The sequence below is a fragment of the Osmia bicornis genome, chromosome 10 (assembly GCF_907164935.1).
Source record: "Osmia bicornis bicornis chromosome 10, iOsmBic2.1, whole genome shotgun sequence".
In the NCBI taxonomy this organism is placed as follows: domain Eukaryota; kingdom Metazoa; phylum Arthropoda; class Insecta; order Hymenoptera; family Megachilidae; genus Osmia; species Osmia bicornis.
In genome coordinates, this window is record NC_060225.1 from 8,084,099 (window position 1) to 8,101,958 (window position 17,860).

Sequence of the window (17,860 nt, forward strand, 5' to 3'; positions counted from 1 at the left end):
CGCCATTCATGACCCTACTTTGACCCAGATCACCGTTAGTATCGTCCTTAGGAAATACCATAGTTCATTCAAGGATCTGGTCTAACCGGGATGCGCACCTCCGCGTTACCTTCGAACCGTCGTACAACTATTTTCCAGCTACCAAACTCTTTCTTTCTAAGCCAATGTTCCTAGTATCAATTCGCTTTTATTCTTCGCAGGATTTTCTAAACGATAGAAATCAATGCGTAAGCTAGGGAAACAATCGAGCAATTCTTCCCTGTCACGTACGCGATTGAATCGCAGGTTTCGAGTCCGTTTGGCCTAGTTTTCCTTTCAAACCAGTGACGTCATCGACGTCATTGAGAAAAGGCCGTCGACAACGTGTCCTAATTTCGAGCTTGCGATTGAATAAACCCGGTCGCAGCTTGCTATCCGTGCTTCCTCGCTGCGTACGCACGTCACGCAAACGTACGCGTATCTCTAAACGGATCCCGAGTCTTTTTGTTCGTTCGCGATAGAAAAGGCTCGTTGAAACATTGTTCACGTTCGAACGGGCAGAAAAATCGTATGAAACGAAATCATCGGGTTAGTTATCAGCGGTACCGTTCGCATAGGCGAATCAATTGAAACGGGGACAATCGGAAAATCCGCACCACCCCCATTCACCCTGCGATCCTAGCCGCGTCGCGAGAACGTACGGTCCGGGGGTCGTTGCGCTTTCCCGGTGACGTGGATTATTACGTCACGTCGTCATGACTACCCTCGATCCCCGCTTCGGGAAACTCCGTGAAAATTGGGGCTTCGACCTCGAATTGGGTCGACGTTGCTCCACTTTCGCACCTCGACGCCCCGTCCAAACGTCTCCCTTCTTACGATTCCTACACCCACCGCCCTGGATAGCTGTTTACCATCGATACCACGAATCTAGACTCTTCCTGTTAAGCCGCGTTCCTTTCAAAGACCTCTTTTAATTTCGCAGATACCTACTTGAAAATATATAGAGGAACAAACGTGATAAGGTGGAGTAAACAACTATAGGTAGGCATCCTTGCAGAGGGTGGTAGATGGGGTGATTTTGAGTAACTCTTTCCTTTACGGAATTGCTCGCGAAGGCTTGCTTTCTGAATTATAAATGTAAACGTCAACTGCTCGGTAGGAATGTCGGCTATGAACTGAGCTCGACCGAAGTCACGCATAGCTTATCAACACCGTTTGTAAATACCGGTTGTAAACCGTCGAACACGATTCTACCACCATTAACCCCGATTCCACTATTAATAACTGAGGAACTAAGATTGGGATTTTGGTAAAGGTAGGGGTTGTTAAAAATCAACCCCTGCAGGGATACCCACCCTTAGCTCAACGTCCTGTACATAAAAACGATAGAGAATCATAATGTAAGTAATGTATATTATTTTTCTCAACGTAACACGATATTATTATCATTATCATTATCATTATCGTTACAATTTTTTCTTCTTCTTCGTTCCTCCCGATGCCGCCGTCTTAAGCAATGCTTGAAATAATGCTGATGATAACAATAGTAATGGTAATAGTAGTAGTAGTAATAATCATTATCATCGGTATAATTATAATGTGAAACATTCGAAGATTACGATACTTTCCGTACGCGCGATACATAGGCACGAGTGTGCGCGTTCAAGCGTTCGATTTCAATCGGTACCGATCGGATAACAATCGAAAGTATTGTCAAAAGTACTATTCCCACAAGATAATGATAAAACGTTTCGAAAATGACGACGAGCTGCTCGAGCTATCTAGAGGCACTATCGTTGACGTGTACTTTCCTTACGCGAAAAAACTTTCCTCGACGTTCGTCGTGTTTTGTACGGATTATTTTTCGTCTAAGAAAACGAACGAGGAGAACGAACAGCCGGAAGAGTTTAAATAGAAGAATTCGAATCGGACGATTCTCTAAAGGGTAGAAAATTTTCGAAACACTCGACAGGGGATAACCCGTTAACTAGAATAGAATATTTCACCGAAATTCTCTTCCGTTCTGTTCATTCCGTTTCGTTCGCTTCGTATTCTCGTTCGTGTTCGTTTGCATTGATTGAAAAAAAGCGTAGCAACGGTAGCGGATAACAGAGACGTGCTATACGACGTTCGAATCGTAGATAAATCGTGAGATTCTCTTTTCCAAGAACCGATTCGTACGACCGATTCAAAAGGAGAAACAATTCGTTTGCTGGGCAAATGATCCCTGGACTCGGTCAGCAGAGACAACCACTGGACGATTTTCGCTCGAGCCCTGGAGCCTTTATGTACGTCCTATAAAACAATTCGATATATTTCATTAAAACATAGAATCATTAACCGCGTTATATAAACAAGTACCTACGATTGCTGGCATTCGTATGCATCTATCATGAAGAAAAGCGATCGAGTTACTTATTAAGAGCAGACAGATGAAGCGTTCTTTTTTTTCTATCCACGAACAATCCAAACGATTAGTATTTAGAAACAGGCAGAAGTAAAAAGTGTTCGACACGAATTCACGCGTTTTGCTGTTATTAGAAAGAGAAACTGGTCGTTCATGCGAAAGTATTACGATAGGAAAGGTTCTTTGTCGTTAACAACTTACCCATCCTATTCACTGAGCACTGGCAGTAGAGACCTTACGCGAGGATCGAATTAAAAGAAAACAGTATTAGATGAACGTACCGCGAATATTTCTTAATTTTATATGTTCGCTTTTCCAGAATCAATGAACGATTGAAAAGAGAATGATACTCTGTTCACTTACAGTTCGATGCTCTGAATGATAGACGCAGGACACATGCTGTCCACCTTAACGTGGCAATGTTTGTGACACTTCATCTGACAGTCTCTACACTCGTACCCTTGTTTGCCCAATCTTCTCGCGAGGGTTCGTTTGCATACTTCGCACACGGTCCCTCTGAAACGGAAGCCTTCGTTAGAATCCCCCTTTCCTTCTCGACATACATTAACGATCCAAATTTACCCAGACATGTGTTTCGCTATAAACGTGTGGTCGTTGAATATGTGAAGCTTCGTGCCCTTCTTTCGCCATTTACTTTTCTGTGCGAGCGACAGCGGTACTAAGTAATGCCTGAAAAATCGACGCACGTGCGTTATAAAGGATTCATTATCCTCGGTGGAAGGATCTATATCTTTGTCTGTTTACTTTTTGATACCGTTCTCTAGGGTTTCGAGAACCAAGGTGGAAGCCTCGTTAATGTAAGTTCTGGTCGACGCTCCGCTTATTCCGGACGCCTCGCTCAAGCTCGATCGCCTCGAATGTTCTTCCTTCCCTGGTATCGATAAACGAGCTATAAAATTTAAGCGAAACAATCGTATGCACTTCCTAGTTGTTAGACACGCTTGAAAAGCGTTAGCATTATCGGCGCAGCGTTTACATTTACTTTGGCGGCATTGACATTTATTGAATCCAAATCACACTGGACAATGTATCGTTACGCAATCGATTACGGAACGGTTCCTATTGCTGTTGCATCATCGCTAACAAGGTAATCGTACTCACCAATGTAGCGTGCCATCGTGTAGAGGTTCATAAGCGGAACAAACAAATAGAATTTTAAGAGCTAACGACTTCGACTACAAACGGGAAGGAACTCTACTCTAAAAACACTTGGTACAATCCTTTTCAATTCAACCGAATGTGTGCTATTTAAGAAACATACCGGAACCTGGATCACGGGCTCTGTCCGCGGATATAGATCTCGAGTGAGCATCCTCGTGATTCGCATCGCCTTCCGGTCCGACCGATCTGCTTCTCGTCTTCGATCGACTCAGTCGTTTCTTTATCGTGCCGAAGAAGTCGCGTCGTTTCCTTCGCGTTCTGCCTCTCTCTGTGTAACGAAGATAATTAGAGAAACGTAACAGAGAGTCGATGTATAATTAATTACCTTCGGAATTGGAGGAGTTTGGCGTACTCTCTGGTCCCGAGGTCACGCTGGTATCTTTCGGCCCGTGCTGAAATAAATAAAGTCATACGTTTATACAGGATTAAAATCGTAGGCGTAGACTTTCTCCTCGGAACGAGTGTAAACACAATTAGCGACGTTAGAGAGGGAAATTGGAACAAACTTAAGATAGAAATAGTCTGGTATGAAGTCGTATAATTACCTCCGGTGATATTTCTTGCCAGTTGCCGCTTTCCGTCAGGGCCACCTGTGGAATTAGTAAACACACGCCACTCAGCTGACGATAATTAGTGTTGTCGTGAAACAGAAGCCTGATTGATTTCCATAAGACGGGATGATCGGATGTGACAAAGAAGAATTAAGTACACGGAGAACGATCCACGAAAGGAAGAAAACAAAAATACAAGCTAGATAGATTTTAATTATAAGGACAAGGTTGGCGAGCAACAATGCAACCACAAACAGAGCAAAAATCGCATTGTAGTGGAAGGTGAGGTACGTCAAGCGATCGCTTACCTTAACCACCTGTCGCTCCGGTTGCTGCAAAAGAAAAGTGACAACAACAAAAGTAGACGATAGTCAGTCGGTGTTAGTAAAGAAAGAGAAATCGAACGTGCAGAATGATCGAGCGTACCCTTTGCTGGCTGTGTACGATCAGAGTTCCCTTGTTCCCGTTCGATTGACCAGTTCTGTACGGAGATTCGACCGCGTTGCCGTTCGTCAAATAGTCTGTAAAATAATCGATACTATTATCACAGTTAGTCGAATAAACGATAGGAAAAATTCGACCTACCGTCGAAGGATTTACGAGATTATTATCTACTTCCGTCGTTCTACCAAAAGCATCTTCGACGCCCGTAATCGTGTCATTTCGCTTACCAGATGGTTTATCGCGTTTGGCAACGTTTCCTTTCTTATGTAATCATCGTATTCGCTGTCATCGCTATTCGCCAGGTTCGCTACCCTGGTAGTCGAAATAACTTGCTGGGATTGACAATCGGGGAAAGTATTCTAACCGGAAGTAGGCGAGCGTGAAATCGTATCGCATCGTGCTAGAGGATCGTTAAAGTGTACGTTAAAATAACTGAGCAGAGAGAAGGAAGGGCAAATGCAAACAATCTCAGATACTATCTATAGTATTACAACGTGTGCTCTTGGTGTATAAACACATAAATATACTTCATGCGTAGAACTACATATCCGGAAGACCGATCCCACGTGCACGAAATGCAGACTCGTACGAAACAGGAGGAATACCACTAGGAGATTAAAGTAAAACGGGGCTAAACGTAGATTTACGTCTCGTTCGGTATCTAAAACGATCACGTTTCGTTTCAAGGTGACTAACTACTAACGGGGTATCACTATGTTTCTCACACTCGTGAACTCGAACGCAATGCCTTTCAGATAAATAACTGGTAATTACCCCCTTCGGATTGAACGGTAGAGTCGTACAAGATAAGAGTGCTGTTACCATTGTTGTAATTGTAAGCGAGATTTGTCGGAGTATAGATACGAGGAGTCGGCGACGGCAGCTTTATCGTCTCCTTCACCTTGTAAGGTTTGCCCCCGACCTGAGGCACCTCTGCACCCTCGATGAATAGAAACTGAGAAAATATAGAGAGACCAAGAAAGGAGGGGAAAAAGAAAAAGAAATGAAAAACGTGTAATACCGGACACCGTGAAATAACACCTTTCGTAGATCTCTCTTACCTCGACCGTCAAGGTACCAGTAATATCTTCCTCTTCGTACGGTCGATTCTGGAGCGGGATTATCTGCCTCTGACTCGGATTCGCGAGCAGCTCGTCGATGCCGACGATTCCTAGACCGAGGAATCGTTGGGATTTATTCACACGGTCGTAGACTTCTAATAAAACCTCGGATGTGTTGCGATTTACATCACTATGGATAAAAACGACAGCTCAGTAACGTTCGATAGAAGATCAATATATTAAAGATAAATATACTGACAATAAGAACGCTTCGTCCCACTGTGGATTTCTGGTATCTTTCTTGACGGATGTCTGGTTCTTTTGGGAAGGTTCGTCCAGCTCGACCACGCAATACGGTTCCACGGATCCTTGTTCTCCACCGAGTTCTGCCGCTCGTACCACTTTCACGAGTAATCGTTTGTCGCCTACGTGTTGATGCTGCGCAGTCGTTTGATTCTGACTTTGAACCCGTTGCCGCAGAGAACCACTCGACGTATTCTAGAGAATGATCGTAATCGTTAGTGGAAAAAGGATCGGGTTTAGTTAATTGGTAGGAATAGAAGGGTACCATGCCGTCGTAGTGTGTCGACATTGAGTAGGCGGTTTGTTGCAGTTCCCTCCATAACCGCGGACAGCTTGGATATTGGAATAAATTCAGATGAACATTGGTCCCCCTTAACGCCCCTATCACGATTTCGGTCACGACTTCCTGTAACTGGCTCTCGTCGAAATCCTTCTTTATCGTTCCCACCTGAGCCAGCGACACTTTCACCTAACAGAAAGGAAGCTTAGACGGATGCAAGATTACCAGGTCGAAGAGAAAGGATAAAGGGTATCGAACCTCCGGCCAGCCGTCGCATTTCAAGTCGAGCTGAAGTTTCTCGGTGATGCAAATGACGTTTAATCGCGCTCGAAAGCGATTCACGTTTACACGGTAGTGGTTGACTTCTAGTTTCTCCGCCTTCCTGCGGAACGCTTTCAATTGTAACGCTGGAGTAGCCTCGCAATCGCACGTGATCGTCTGAAATGAAAACACGGTTGTATTCGATCCGCGCGTTCCCCTCGGAAGGTACAACTCACCACGTCGTCCTTGGAATCGCATTCGCAGAAGATGTTGGAGAGATTCGGTGGATGGGTCTCCGGAAGAACGCGGACAAACTCCACCACGACTCCGTTCTACGAGAGAGAAATATGGAGGAGAGCGTTAAACGAAAGGAAGCGCGATCTTTTCTTGGGAAAAGTTGCTCGAGAACAGCCACGCGCCGCTGAAGAAGGTCGCGTTGCTTTATCTAGTCTCTGTTTCGGGGTCGAAACAATTATTTGCGTGCTCTTTGGTCACGAAGAGGTGTTCAACTCACCTCTTCGAAAGAATTGGCGGTAACGTCGTTGAGGGAGCCGACCCAAACAGCGAGTAGCTCGTCGAGGATAGCCGGGTCGGAGTAAAGCCAAACGATCACTTCGTTTACCCAACGGACCGCGTCGGGGTCAGCGCCCGTGGCAGTCGGTAGATGCAAACTCCTCGAGCTTCTCGCCGGGCTGATCAAAGCGCCGGAACTCTTCCTGGCTGTTAGACGTTTGCGAACTGGAGGAGTCGGCGGTACGTAAGAGCCGGAAGGGGTTGTCGCGGTGGTACCGCTACCAGACGGATGATTAACGACACCGTGGGATCCGGAAACAGTGGCGCCAGAACCGCTACCACCACCTGCCCCGGGCACCGAGGTAACCGATGCCGAGGATAGAATTTTTTGTTTGCCAACCGGAACCGTCTTGCCGACGCTACCACCACCGGCAGCTCCACCACCACCGGTACCACCACCGCTAGCAACACCACCACCGACACCGACGCTATCGCCGTGAATGATATGGCCGTCCTTGGCGGTAACAGTCGTACCCGTGGATAGCTCGTTCAAAACGAAACGATTGTACACGTATTTCCCGACGCACAGCACCACCAACCCGAACAACATCCAACCGAATATCAGCATCGATAAGGTATCCATGGTCGTGTCACCAGCCGAGTCGAAACTGCATATCAGATCGTCCACCCGCTCGGCCAAGTCGGCCATATTGCCCCATCGTTCGGCCAACCAAGTCCAATTGGATTCCAAAAACATTCTTTTCTATTTTCACCCGCTAGCGAACAGCGCCCCACTACTACCGCGTTTCAACTTATTATTAGATCATACGTATACCCTGGGCCCCCAGGACTACGGCACTGCCTCCTCCTCGATTACGTTTCGCGCACGCACCGGCGATCCTCTTAAAGTCAGTCGACGATTTCCTCGCCGATGCAACCGGTCTAACGTTCTCCGGTTGATTCAACCCTCTCGTTCCCGGTCAGTGTACTCGACGAATCGTTTTCTTCCTTCGACTTGGATTATCTAGGCCAGTTTTACCGTAAAGTCCGAGGCTGGTTTAAATTGAATCTCGACCGGCCAAAGGTACCGCTGCTACCACCGTGATCGTGATCGTGACCGCAATCGTGATCAATTCCACTCTGCCAAGCCACAGACACGTTCGATTTCATTGCCGCGTCTCGGAGCTGAAACAAGAACGATCGATCGGTCAATGAACGCGCAGGGACTAAAATACTTTTTTCGTTCCGACTTGTTTGCCCGAGCTGTTGCCGAAACCATCTAAATGTAGATACCAGCGGTTTCGTATCGCAAACGAGATAAAGATGCAATTTATCGGTTCTTTTCTCTTTCGCGCGCTTCGACACGCTGACGCGTGGGCCGCGTGTTGAATGGTCGGCTATTCCCTCACCGGTGTTTCGTCATCGTACGCGTCATCTCCCGCGATTCGCGCATCGCGTCATCTCCTATTCGTGGCATCGGCTTTCATTGTCATCCTGCGACACTGCGAACGCGTGTTGGTCGATCGTAGATCAATAGTCCGCGGATCTCAGTTAACGCGCGAACCTTTTTGGCTTCGGTTGCCAACGAACCGCGCTGCTCCGATTCAACAGTCGTATCAATCAAATTTCAACGTGTTCGTGCTCGAGAAAACGAAAACAAGGAACTGAATTAGAATTCTTCACCGTTTCCACGACTCGTCATTGATCCGTCGACGCGGCATTAGAATTCGCTCCTCGTTGATGAACTACGCGTATACTCTGCAGAAACGAGAGACAGATCGAAGTCGAATTCCCTGTTTTCGTTTGGAACCGCACATGGACCACCGCCCCCGCCTCCGTTGCTCCCAATCAACTGTCACGATTCTATAGAAACAACTATCCGCTCGATAAGTCTTTCGATTGATTAATCGTCTCCGACCTTTTCCTTTAGCCCATGTCGCTTGCTCTTCGAAAGCTTCACTGCATCGCGTGCGTCTCTCCCGTTTCGTTGCTGGTCTATCGTCGCAACGCGTGGTCGTCTCCCGTATCTTCAAGCGCAAGCGCGTATACGGCTTTGCCGCATCTACCTCGACGACTTTTCCTTCCCCGTTCGCGTGTTTCCACCAGTCCACCGATACCACACGAACGCTCCTGTCCGCGTTTTCCTCGACTTCCTTTCGTAGACGATGCGCGGCGAGTTTCGAGGACGCGTGCCAAATTCCCGGTCCGGATTAAACCGACTTTCTCGATACCGTCGACGCGTTATCGATCGGCGGCGAAACACTCGTAGGTCGCACCCACGATTCACGGAGCCGAATAAAACGCTCCGCTCCGATCGTTGAACGGAAACGGCACGAACGCGATCGACCAAGCTTGATTTCGTGCTATCCTGCCGCTTTATGCGTCATTCATTCTTTCCCCTCCTTGTTCCCTTCTAACTTCTGCCCCTCTTTTCATCGTGTTCCCATATCCATGCTTTGACCTCACTACGTTTCCTTTTTTTTTTTTTTTATTCTTACGTCATATCTAGAAACAGCTCTTACTCGTGGACGATCAAAGAGCAACGACTAAAGTAGAATCGACGTAATCGGCGATCGTTGACGGTATCGAGAAAGCGGAGTAAAGAGAGCACAGCTGATAGTCGCGCACTTTTGTTATAGCCGATTCGAACGGCACGGATCAATGTTTCCCCGTCGGCTGATAGGGGATTACGGTTCGCAGAAATCGGGTCGCGATCTTATAAATAAACCCGAGGAAAGTATCGGCACGGAGAGACTTTTTCCATCGTGAAAGGGAATGCTCGGTCGAAAGAAACACTTGGGCGTATACTTTTTATTATTGTTTCGTCATTCATTTACAATACAAATATTTTCAAGATACGTCTTAAGAAACAGTGTGTTCGGCATCGATTCAAAACCTCGTATGTATACTAACGTTCGCTAATTGTATTTCGTACAAATTCTCCTCGCGCGTCTGGCGATCGCTTAAAATGCTAATAAAATACGCTATGCGGCCTCGTCGAGCTTCTCCTTCTTTAAGAACGAGTTTAGGATAACGTTCCGTCCTTGCCGTGGCGACCGATCGTTTCGATAGTTCACGAAACAGACGAGCCGAACGATCGCTCCAAGGCGACGCGTTTTTATTTATTGCTTTCCAGCCGCGAATCAACGCGCGACCTCGATTCTTCTCGCTTTACTATCGAAACGACCGGATTACAGACACGGTTTCCATCGCGTCGATTCACATTCGAGCAACGACCGGAAACGGCGACGAGACTCGACGATCGGTTTGCGACGAACCAATGTACAGAAATCGTTGTATCGGAACTGGAAATGAAAATAATGACAGAAAACTGTGAATACTATTTTTATCGAACTTGAAAAACACGGGGTAGATTAATGATAACGAAGAAAAGAACATTATGACCTCTCGTTGCCGCTGCGTCGCGCGTTAATATATAAAGTAGCATTCTCGTACGTAATTCTTTATATCATACGTGTATTTGCTTGTTGCTGATACATTAATTATGATACACACCGTTTATAATGGCCCTGGGGTACGGTATATCTCTCGACTCGAATTAGTCGGTGTCGCGATAAGCAACGTGTCAATCCGTTTTATCGCCATGCTCTCTTGCGTTCCTTAAATAATTTCAATCGTAACAAACACTCGTCATTTTCTTTTTTTTTTTTCCCCTTTTTTCTTTCATTTTTCTTCTTTTACTCTTAATGCTCGCGCGTTAATCTTGTCGTTATTAAAATTATCCATGTACGATGTATGTATATATAAATATACATATGTTAAATAGAATATAAATGCATCTAATACTAGTCTCGCTTTTCTCGATTAGCTGTTCTCGTAACCCCGTGCGATTCGTTTCCTCCCTTTCTTACTGATCGAACTTTGCGTACTTTGCCGCGCCCAAAACTTTCCCCTTTCGAATCCCTCCACGGTTTTCTACACTCCTTTACACCAGCGTCGCAACACGTAAACGCGAAACACATTCACACCCGCGCACGCACACCTGTCGATTCTTTCGTACCTGCTCTCCTGCTTGTTAATCAGTTTAAATGTAGTTTCGCATCTTCGAACGAGAAGCTTCGTCGAGTCGTTGTTTTTTCTCTGTTCAAAGATCACGCGATCGAACCGTAACATTGTGTTTAGCTTAAGAGCAACGGGGATAAAGTTGTTTTAAAAAAAAGAAAAAATTGTAGAAAAGAAGTAAAAATGAAAATTGTACAATTCCATCGATGGAATACAATTGACGTACAAAATTTCGCGTGTTTACACCGATCGCAAACAACACCGCCGGAATGATTGTGTAGTTATCGCTGGGAAAAGGGGATTATCACCTCTTTCCCCTCTCTTATTTATCGTCCGACCGATATCATTTCAACGCGATTCAATCGTTTTTCGTTGAAAATCCGGAGTCTTTTCTCGGCTGTCGAAAGCTAGGAAACTTGATAAAAGTAGTAAGACCACAAGTAAGACATGCGTACAAAGAACATGTTTATGCAAAGATATGATCGATAGTTTGGAATAGCAAACGTATCGTATTTGAGAAACGTAAAGTTCAACGGGCATGCTTATTACCGAAAACGTTTCGTTTCCGTTCTTCGATTTTCTTATACGACTAGAGAAATTGTTGCGTTAGAACGATAGTTAAAAATTTCACCGATAATACTTATAGTTTTATCTAAAACAAGCCTTCGAACATTTGCATTCTTAATAATTCTGTTAATTTACCGATCAGTCGTTTACAATTCTCCTTATAAATAAAATGAAAAAAAGAAAGATACTTACGCGACGAAACATTCATGCTTGCTCGCGTCATTCAATACTAGATACGCGGGTACTATAATATCACATCATACCGTATCGTATCGTATCGTGAATCGAGTTAAGTTGATATAGCGTTATCAAATATTGTTCGAAAATACATCGATGCTGTCAAGGAAATGGACACGATTATCATTTCTTCACGTTTGTGTTTCCTCGCTTCTTTCTACGCACACTCACGCACACACATTCTCTCTCTCTCTCATCCCCAATTATATTTTTGGTAAAAGCAATAAATGCCAATAAGCCGGTGCAGATCAGCGTATATACGGCTATATTATAGATACATAGAATATATACGAACTGCAACGTTAATTTACTCATTTTTCGTGAGAATCGTACGAGAGACGCGATAAAAAAATATAAGAACGGAGAGTAGTATACAGTATCGGTAGCAAACATGATCGCTCAGTCGCGCATTGAATTTTGAATTTCGAACGATCATTGGATGCGTAAATATAAAAATCAGTGGCAATCCTTTCGCGCTCGGATTAGTGTAAATGTATTCTCGTCGATCGTTCGTTCGTTAGTTAGAAATTCTGGCAGTCGATCGATGATCGTTTTCAATTCTAATCTATCCGTTGCGCGCAAGTACCAAAAAACGGTTTTATTGGTGGAATGTATCGTAGCTGTGCGTATTAGTGAGAAATCTGTACACGGAAGAGGTGGTATGTACGAAAGAAGCAAAAGTTAGAACCGATAGTACGCGGTGCATTTTAAATACAGAATCGAAGAAACGTCGCGTCAGTCGATCGCAAATGAATTAATCACGCGTTCTTTTAGCCCCCAGATTTAAATGCATTTAGACTAGACGAGTCTCTTTAATCGAATCCGGTCGATATTTACATAGAAACTGTTTTCCATTGTGCGTGGGATCAGCGTTACGTTACGTTACATTAAGTTATCCGTAATTTAACTCTAAAACACGGCGATCGTCATTGATAATAAAAAAACAGATTGTACAGTACCACCGAAGATTAATACGCATGCGAACGTAAATGACTGGAGACGTGTACGTGTGTGTGTGTGTTGTGCATCGAACTGTCTGAATTAAAAATGAATTTTATCCAAAGTCTCAACGTTGCTTACCTTCCGTTTGGCAAGCGACGATTGATACGGTTCGCTTAGAACATTAGATTAGATATAACGTACTTACACACAAACATGTCTGATATACATGGGGTATAACTGCATTCCATTCTCGCGAATACGAAGTAAAAAAAATTGCGTACGGCATTGTCGATGGATCGTATCGGCTGACCTACACGGTAGTAGAATCCTTCTCTCTTCTCAATTATACGCGAAACTGGTCCTCGTCTGTCGCATCTTTATCTTCTACTCAGTTCTGCTCTGACCGCTAAAAACATCGTACGAGAATGTAAGGAAACTGTCCATAAGTTTCTCCTCCGATTAGACTTGTAACGCTTACCGTCCACAATGTCTTGTTTCATTTTTTGAAATTCTTTGCGTACTTCCTTGATGATCTCCGCCTTAAACGCCTCCATTTCTTGAGCAGTGAGGACAGCTCCGTCGTTAACGCCGTTTACTTTCAATAGAGTATCCTCCGATGCTGAACCAAACCTTTTGCGAACCGATTTCGGTGATTCGGCACCATTGGAGAATTTATTATTCGAATTATTCTTGTCCCATGATTTCTTGTCGGGCGAACTCTCGGGTTCCTGTTGGAATTGACCAAAAGAAAATGGAAAATATTCGAATGAAATAAAATACAAGTGGAAGAAGCATACCTGCGGTTGTTCGGGTTGCTTCTTCTCGACGGCAGCTCGTCTACGAGCCAAAGTTTTAGCCATCTCGTCCATCATGGAAGCCATACCGCCACCTCCGCCTCTTCCCAACGTGCCGTAGTTTCCACCGCTTCCTACGCTTCCGCTGCTACTGGTACTCGAACCGCTGTTCTCCACCGGCTGTTGCGATGACTGTGAAACAGGAGGAACACGGTTAAACAAGAAGGAACGGAATAAAGAAAAAGAACACGAACCTGTTTCTTTTTTAAACGAGCCTGTAGAGCTGCGGCCAACGAATTAGAGTCTGGAGGCGGGTCGCTGTTGCTGGCAGAGCTGACAGGATTGCTAGCAGGAACTCCGGGAGGAGCAGAACCGGAAAGCGGATTGAGATTGACGGTGTTCATTTTTGGCGCGGGTGGTGGAGGAGGTGGAGGTGGAGCAGCAGGACCGGCTAGTGGTAGCATAGGAGGTGGTTGTGGGCCAGCACTGCCGACAGCGGCATAAATACTAGGATTGACCGGTGGCACGAGATGACCACCGGCATTGCCGCTGTTACCTCCGGCACCGCCAGCTCCGCAATTACCACTGCTACCACCGCCACCGGTGCTGTTGTACTGATTCACCGAATTCGACGGCGTTCCGTACGGATTCGTCGCGCTCGAAACTTGCTGCAACTGACCGGTCCCGTATTGTGCCTGTGCCTGAGACACGACGCTGTACTGAGTTTGATTCGGCTGACCGACGCCGACGTTGACACCGACACCTACCGCGTACTGGCTGGTACCCGTTGCTCCGCTGCTCGCGTACTGACCGAGGGAATTGGTGCTACCGTATTGGCTTCCACTGGCACTACCAGCACCACCACTTCCACCACCTCCGCCGTACTGATTCGCTTGTCCCGACTGTCCGCTCGAATAGGCGTTACTAACTTGCCCGTTGTTACCGTAAAAATTATTCTGATTGCCGGTGGAATATTGGCTCGGACTTTGCCCGATCACGGCAGCGGTCGCGTACTGGCTATTGTTCGACCCGACGCCGTACTGATTCGTTTGACTGCTACCGTAAATCGACTGAGCTTGAGTCTGATTTGGCAGATTAGTCTGCGACGACGGGGATTGCGCGTACTGGTTCATCATCATCGGAGGCGGTGGTACCGGTGCGTTAAAGTTCATCATGGCCGGTGGACACGGCGGGGCCGTGCTTGACATGGGTGGCTGAGGGGGTGGTACCGGAGGAACGCTACCGGTCGACATTTGCCCGGCACCGGTGACCAGAGTACCGGCTACTTGCATCGATTGCATCACGGTTTGTTGCTGAGGTTGCGGAGCAGGCGGGGCCGACGAGGTTCTGTGATGACCCGACTGCGGTTGCTGCTGCAACGGCTGTTGCTGCGCTTGCTGCACCGGATGCTGTTGTTGCGGAGGCTGCTGCGGAGGCTGAGGCGGGGCTGTCGGTTGCTGTTGCTGCTGTTGTTGTACAGATTGCGGGGGCGGTTGTTGGGATTGTTGTTGAGGTTGCTGAGGTACTTGTTGCTGTTGCGATCCGAGGGGACAACTAGGAGAAATCGCGTTCGGACTGTTTGTTGCTGCAACGAAACGAATATTTCCATGAATCGTTCACTCGGGTTCTATCGTATCGCTGCGCTGACGCATATTACCTTGACTCTGTTGAGACATTCTGCGTTCCTGAATAATCGCCACATCCTCCCTGGTCATAGTTCTATATAAATCGATCAATCGTTAACATACATTCGAAAATCAAATAAGATGAACTAATTAAAACGAACCTGTATCCCATATCTTCGTCGTATTGAGCATTAGTCGGCTGTTGCTGCTGAAAAACTGGCTGCTGCTGCGTAGTCGATGCAGGCGCTAGGCTTCTCGATATGTTGCTTCCATTGCTCAACACCTGGACGAAACAGGATTACTAAATCGAGTGATATAAAACGTCTACGTCGCTACTGTTCAACGGTTTAGAAACGCAAAGATCGAGACTAATTAATGCAGAAGTTATGATCGCAAGATACGCTTTTCTCTTGGTGTTTCCATTTGTTTTGTTTCTTCGTACGGTTTAAACTCACATCGAGCGCTTGCAGCATCGCTCTGGCAAATGCGTCGGCGTCGTCCTTACTGGAGAAATTCAGACCGTATACTTGCTTGTTATCTCGCCATTGATGAAACGTGACTGTCGCTTGATTGTATTTCAGTCCCTTCAGGATCGCGCAGTTGATGACGATCTCGTGATCCTGCAACTTTCTTCCAACCACGCGGAAGGTATTGTTCACCTGATGATGGTACAACTGAACTTTCGAAAGTCCTGACGAACTGCCGCTCGGTACCCATTTTTTGTTAACGTCGTCGTAAACCATCACCGACGCGCGAGCGGACGATATGCTCACTTCGCTGAAACATGAAGAAAATCGTTACTCGACAAATTCATTTATATATATTTTTTTAAATCGCGTATAAAGAACCGCTACCACGATCGATATTCTTCCGGAAGGGATCGTTGCGGTCGCCGGAAGCGCATGAATCGGCCGGCCGTTTCTCCGCTCTTTGGTATCATTTAGAAGAATAAGATAAACTAAAATCGAAATACAGTTTATCGGTCAAAGGACTGGTGGATTTCACGTAAAAATCTTGTTACGCTCGTTGTCACTTTCACCGAGTCGCCGGCGAAACGGGAACAGAAGAGAACAGAACGAAACGGAATACGAAAAGATACTGCCACTTCCTCCTCTGCTAACCGTACGATCAGACAAGCCCGATAACAGGTCGAGCCGTATCCGCGATACCATTCTCCAATCTTTTCCGTGTTCTTTATCTAGCGTGCAGTCCCTCCGTGAAACGGCTACCTAAAATTCGATCCTTTCGTTTGACTTTCATCGAGAATCGAAACGGATGAAATTTAATCGGAACGATCCACGCGTGAACCGCCTCTCGAAATCTGCCTAACCCAGGACGCTTACAATCTATTGTTACGCATTATTTGCGGCTAGTTGTACCATCAGACGCGTTACAATGGTGGAGGCACGAAGGAAACGGTTCCCGAAAGTGTAGAGTAGGTAAACGTTCGTTGAATCTGAATTAGTCTAACGATTAAAATACAATGTTATCCCCGACGGATATACGTTTGTATATCGGTACTTGAAACAATTTCTGATCGTCACGAGGCGCGACGTGAATCATAATGTGACTCACGAATCCCCGTAAAAACGGTATTGACCGATTTCATTGATAACTTTTACGGGAACAGCTTTTTCCACGAACAACTCGCCAGGCGTGTAACTTATTCTACTATAAACGAATCGGCGCGTAACGAACACGGTACTCTCTAATCTAACGCTCTATTGACATACTAGTTTTCCTGGAGATTTTTGGAGAAATATAACACGCGCTCGGGAAAGGAATGGTCGAGAAACGAGGATTCTTGTTCGCGGGGTACGCTGCGAAAATACGCGCGTGCGTGCGAAACGACGTCTTGTCTAATATAAACAAATGCTTGCTGAAATTTCCATGTTGCATTGTTTTTCTTCTTTTCTCTAACGTTGGAATCGAAGGTGCTGCGGATGTAAGCGTTGCATGGTCGTACAACCGACATGGTACGTGCGAAGGTGAACAGAGTTTGCGTTTACAATACACAAAGGCGTTGAAACGTGAGCCTTTCGTATACGGAGATGATTCGGAGATGATTTCCGGTAAACGAAATGTAATTGATCAGTCGGTGAAAAAATACTCGGATGGTAAGGATGGAATTGGGAAATGGATGGGTACTGTCACTTTTCTGTATATTTATGAAAAAATGTATCGGTAAAGCTTGTCCCTGTTATTTGTACTTTTCGGTAGATTCGAACGCCGAACGTTCGTCACAGTGCACCGAGGAACAGTGAAAAGATCGGACGCGTTTAGTAATAGAAAATTCAGAAGTCGGATCGAATGTATCCGTCGGTTGACGGTGGTATAAACAATGGTCGAGGGTAAAAAGAAGTGTTGCACGAGCCCATAAACCGGACTGGACTCGGTTCGACTCGGCACGGCTAGACCATCTCTCTCTTTCGATGCTGTGTCGTATACGTGGAACTTACTTCATGTTTGTTTGACTCGGAAGCGTATGCTATGCCTTCATGCAAGCCGTATTCCTGCTTCTGCACAGTATATCACCGATTCCATGAAAACACGCGAGATTCGGGCAGGATTTGCGGTAGTTCGACATAAATAACGTACAGCACTAACACCACCCTGACACCCTACCTATGCACATCTGGCCAGCCATATTGCCGACTCCAGACCCATACTCCTACCACCCTTCGTCTCGAT

The 17,860-nt window shown here is 45.9% G+C and overlaps 2 protein-coding genes across 8 annotated transcripts; both read right to left on the reverse strand.

The window, feature by feature from the left end:
- Positions 1–1,398: 1,398 nt before the first annotated feature.
- LOC114875616 lies at positions 1,399–9,350 on the reverse strand. Of its 6 annotated transcripts, XM_029186092.2 has the most exons (18): positions 8,900–9,350; positions 6,983–8,166; positions 6,705–6,800; positions 6,466–6,645; positions 6,193–6,396; positions 5,884–6,122; positions 5,625–5,814; positions 5,338–5,518; positions 4,546–4,640; positions 4,428–4,451; positions 4,114–4,158; positions 3,894–3,960; positions 3,669–3,836; positions 3,152–3,296; positions 2,969–3,076; positions 2,750–2,902; positions 2,588–2,620; positions 1,399–2,274 (listed from the first exon to the last, which is right to left on the reverse strand). In XM_029186092.2, the coding sequence occupies exons 2-17, from the start codon at positions 7,736–7,738 to the stop codon at positions 2,593–2,595; spliced, it is 2,679 nt and encodes an 892-aa protein (XP_029041925.2). In that variant the 5' UTR covers positions 7,739–8,166; positions 8,900–9,350; the 3' UTR covers positions 1,399–2,274; positions 2,588–2,592. The 6 variants fall into 6 exon arrangements, with proteins under 6 accessions (XP_029041925.2, XP_029041924.2, XP_029041923.2 ...); XM_029186091.2 differs by lacking the exon at positions 2,588–2,620 and having other exon boundaries at positions 3,152–3,278; XM_029186090.2 differs by lacking the exon at positions 2,588–2,620.
- A 427-nt stretch (positions 9,351–9,777) lies between these two features.
- Positions 9,778–17,825, reverse strand: LOC114875617 (protein enabled). 2 transcript variants are annotated; one of them, XM_029186098.2, is made up of 8 exons: positions 17,629–17,825; positions 15,625–15,946; positions 15,331–15,452; positions 15,202–15,263; positions 13,799–15,129; positions 13,548–13,736; positions 13,229–13,478; positions 9,778–13,156 (listed from the first exon to the last, which is right to left on the reverse strand). In XM_029186098.2, the coding sequence occupies exons 1-8, from the start codon at positions 17,631–17,633 to the stop codon at positions 13,128–13,130; spliced, it is 2,310 nt and encodes a 769-aa protein (XP_029041931.1). In that variant the 5' UTR covers positions 17,634–17,825; the 3' UTR covers positions 9,778–13,127. The 2 variants fall into 2 exon arrangements, with proteins under 2 accessions (XP_029041931.1, XP_029041930.1); XM_029186097.2 differs by lacking the exon at positions 17,629–17,825 and adding an exon at positions 16,024–16,390.
- Between the last annotated feature and the right edge of the window lie 35 nt (positions 17,826–17,860).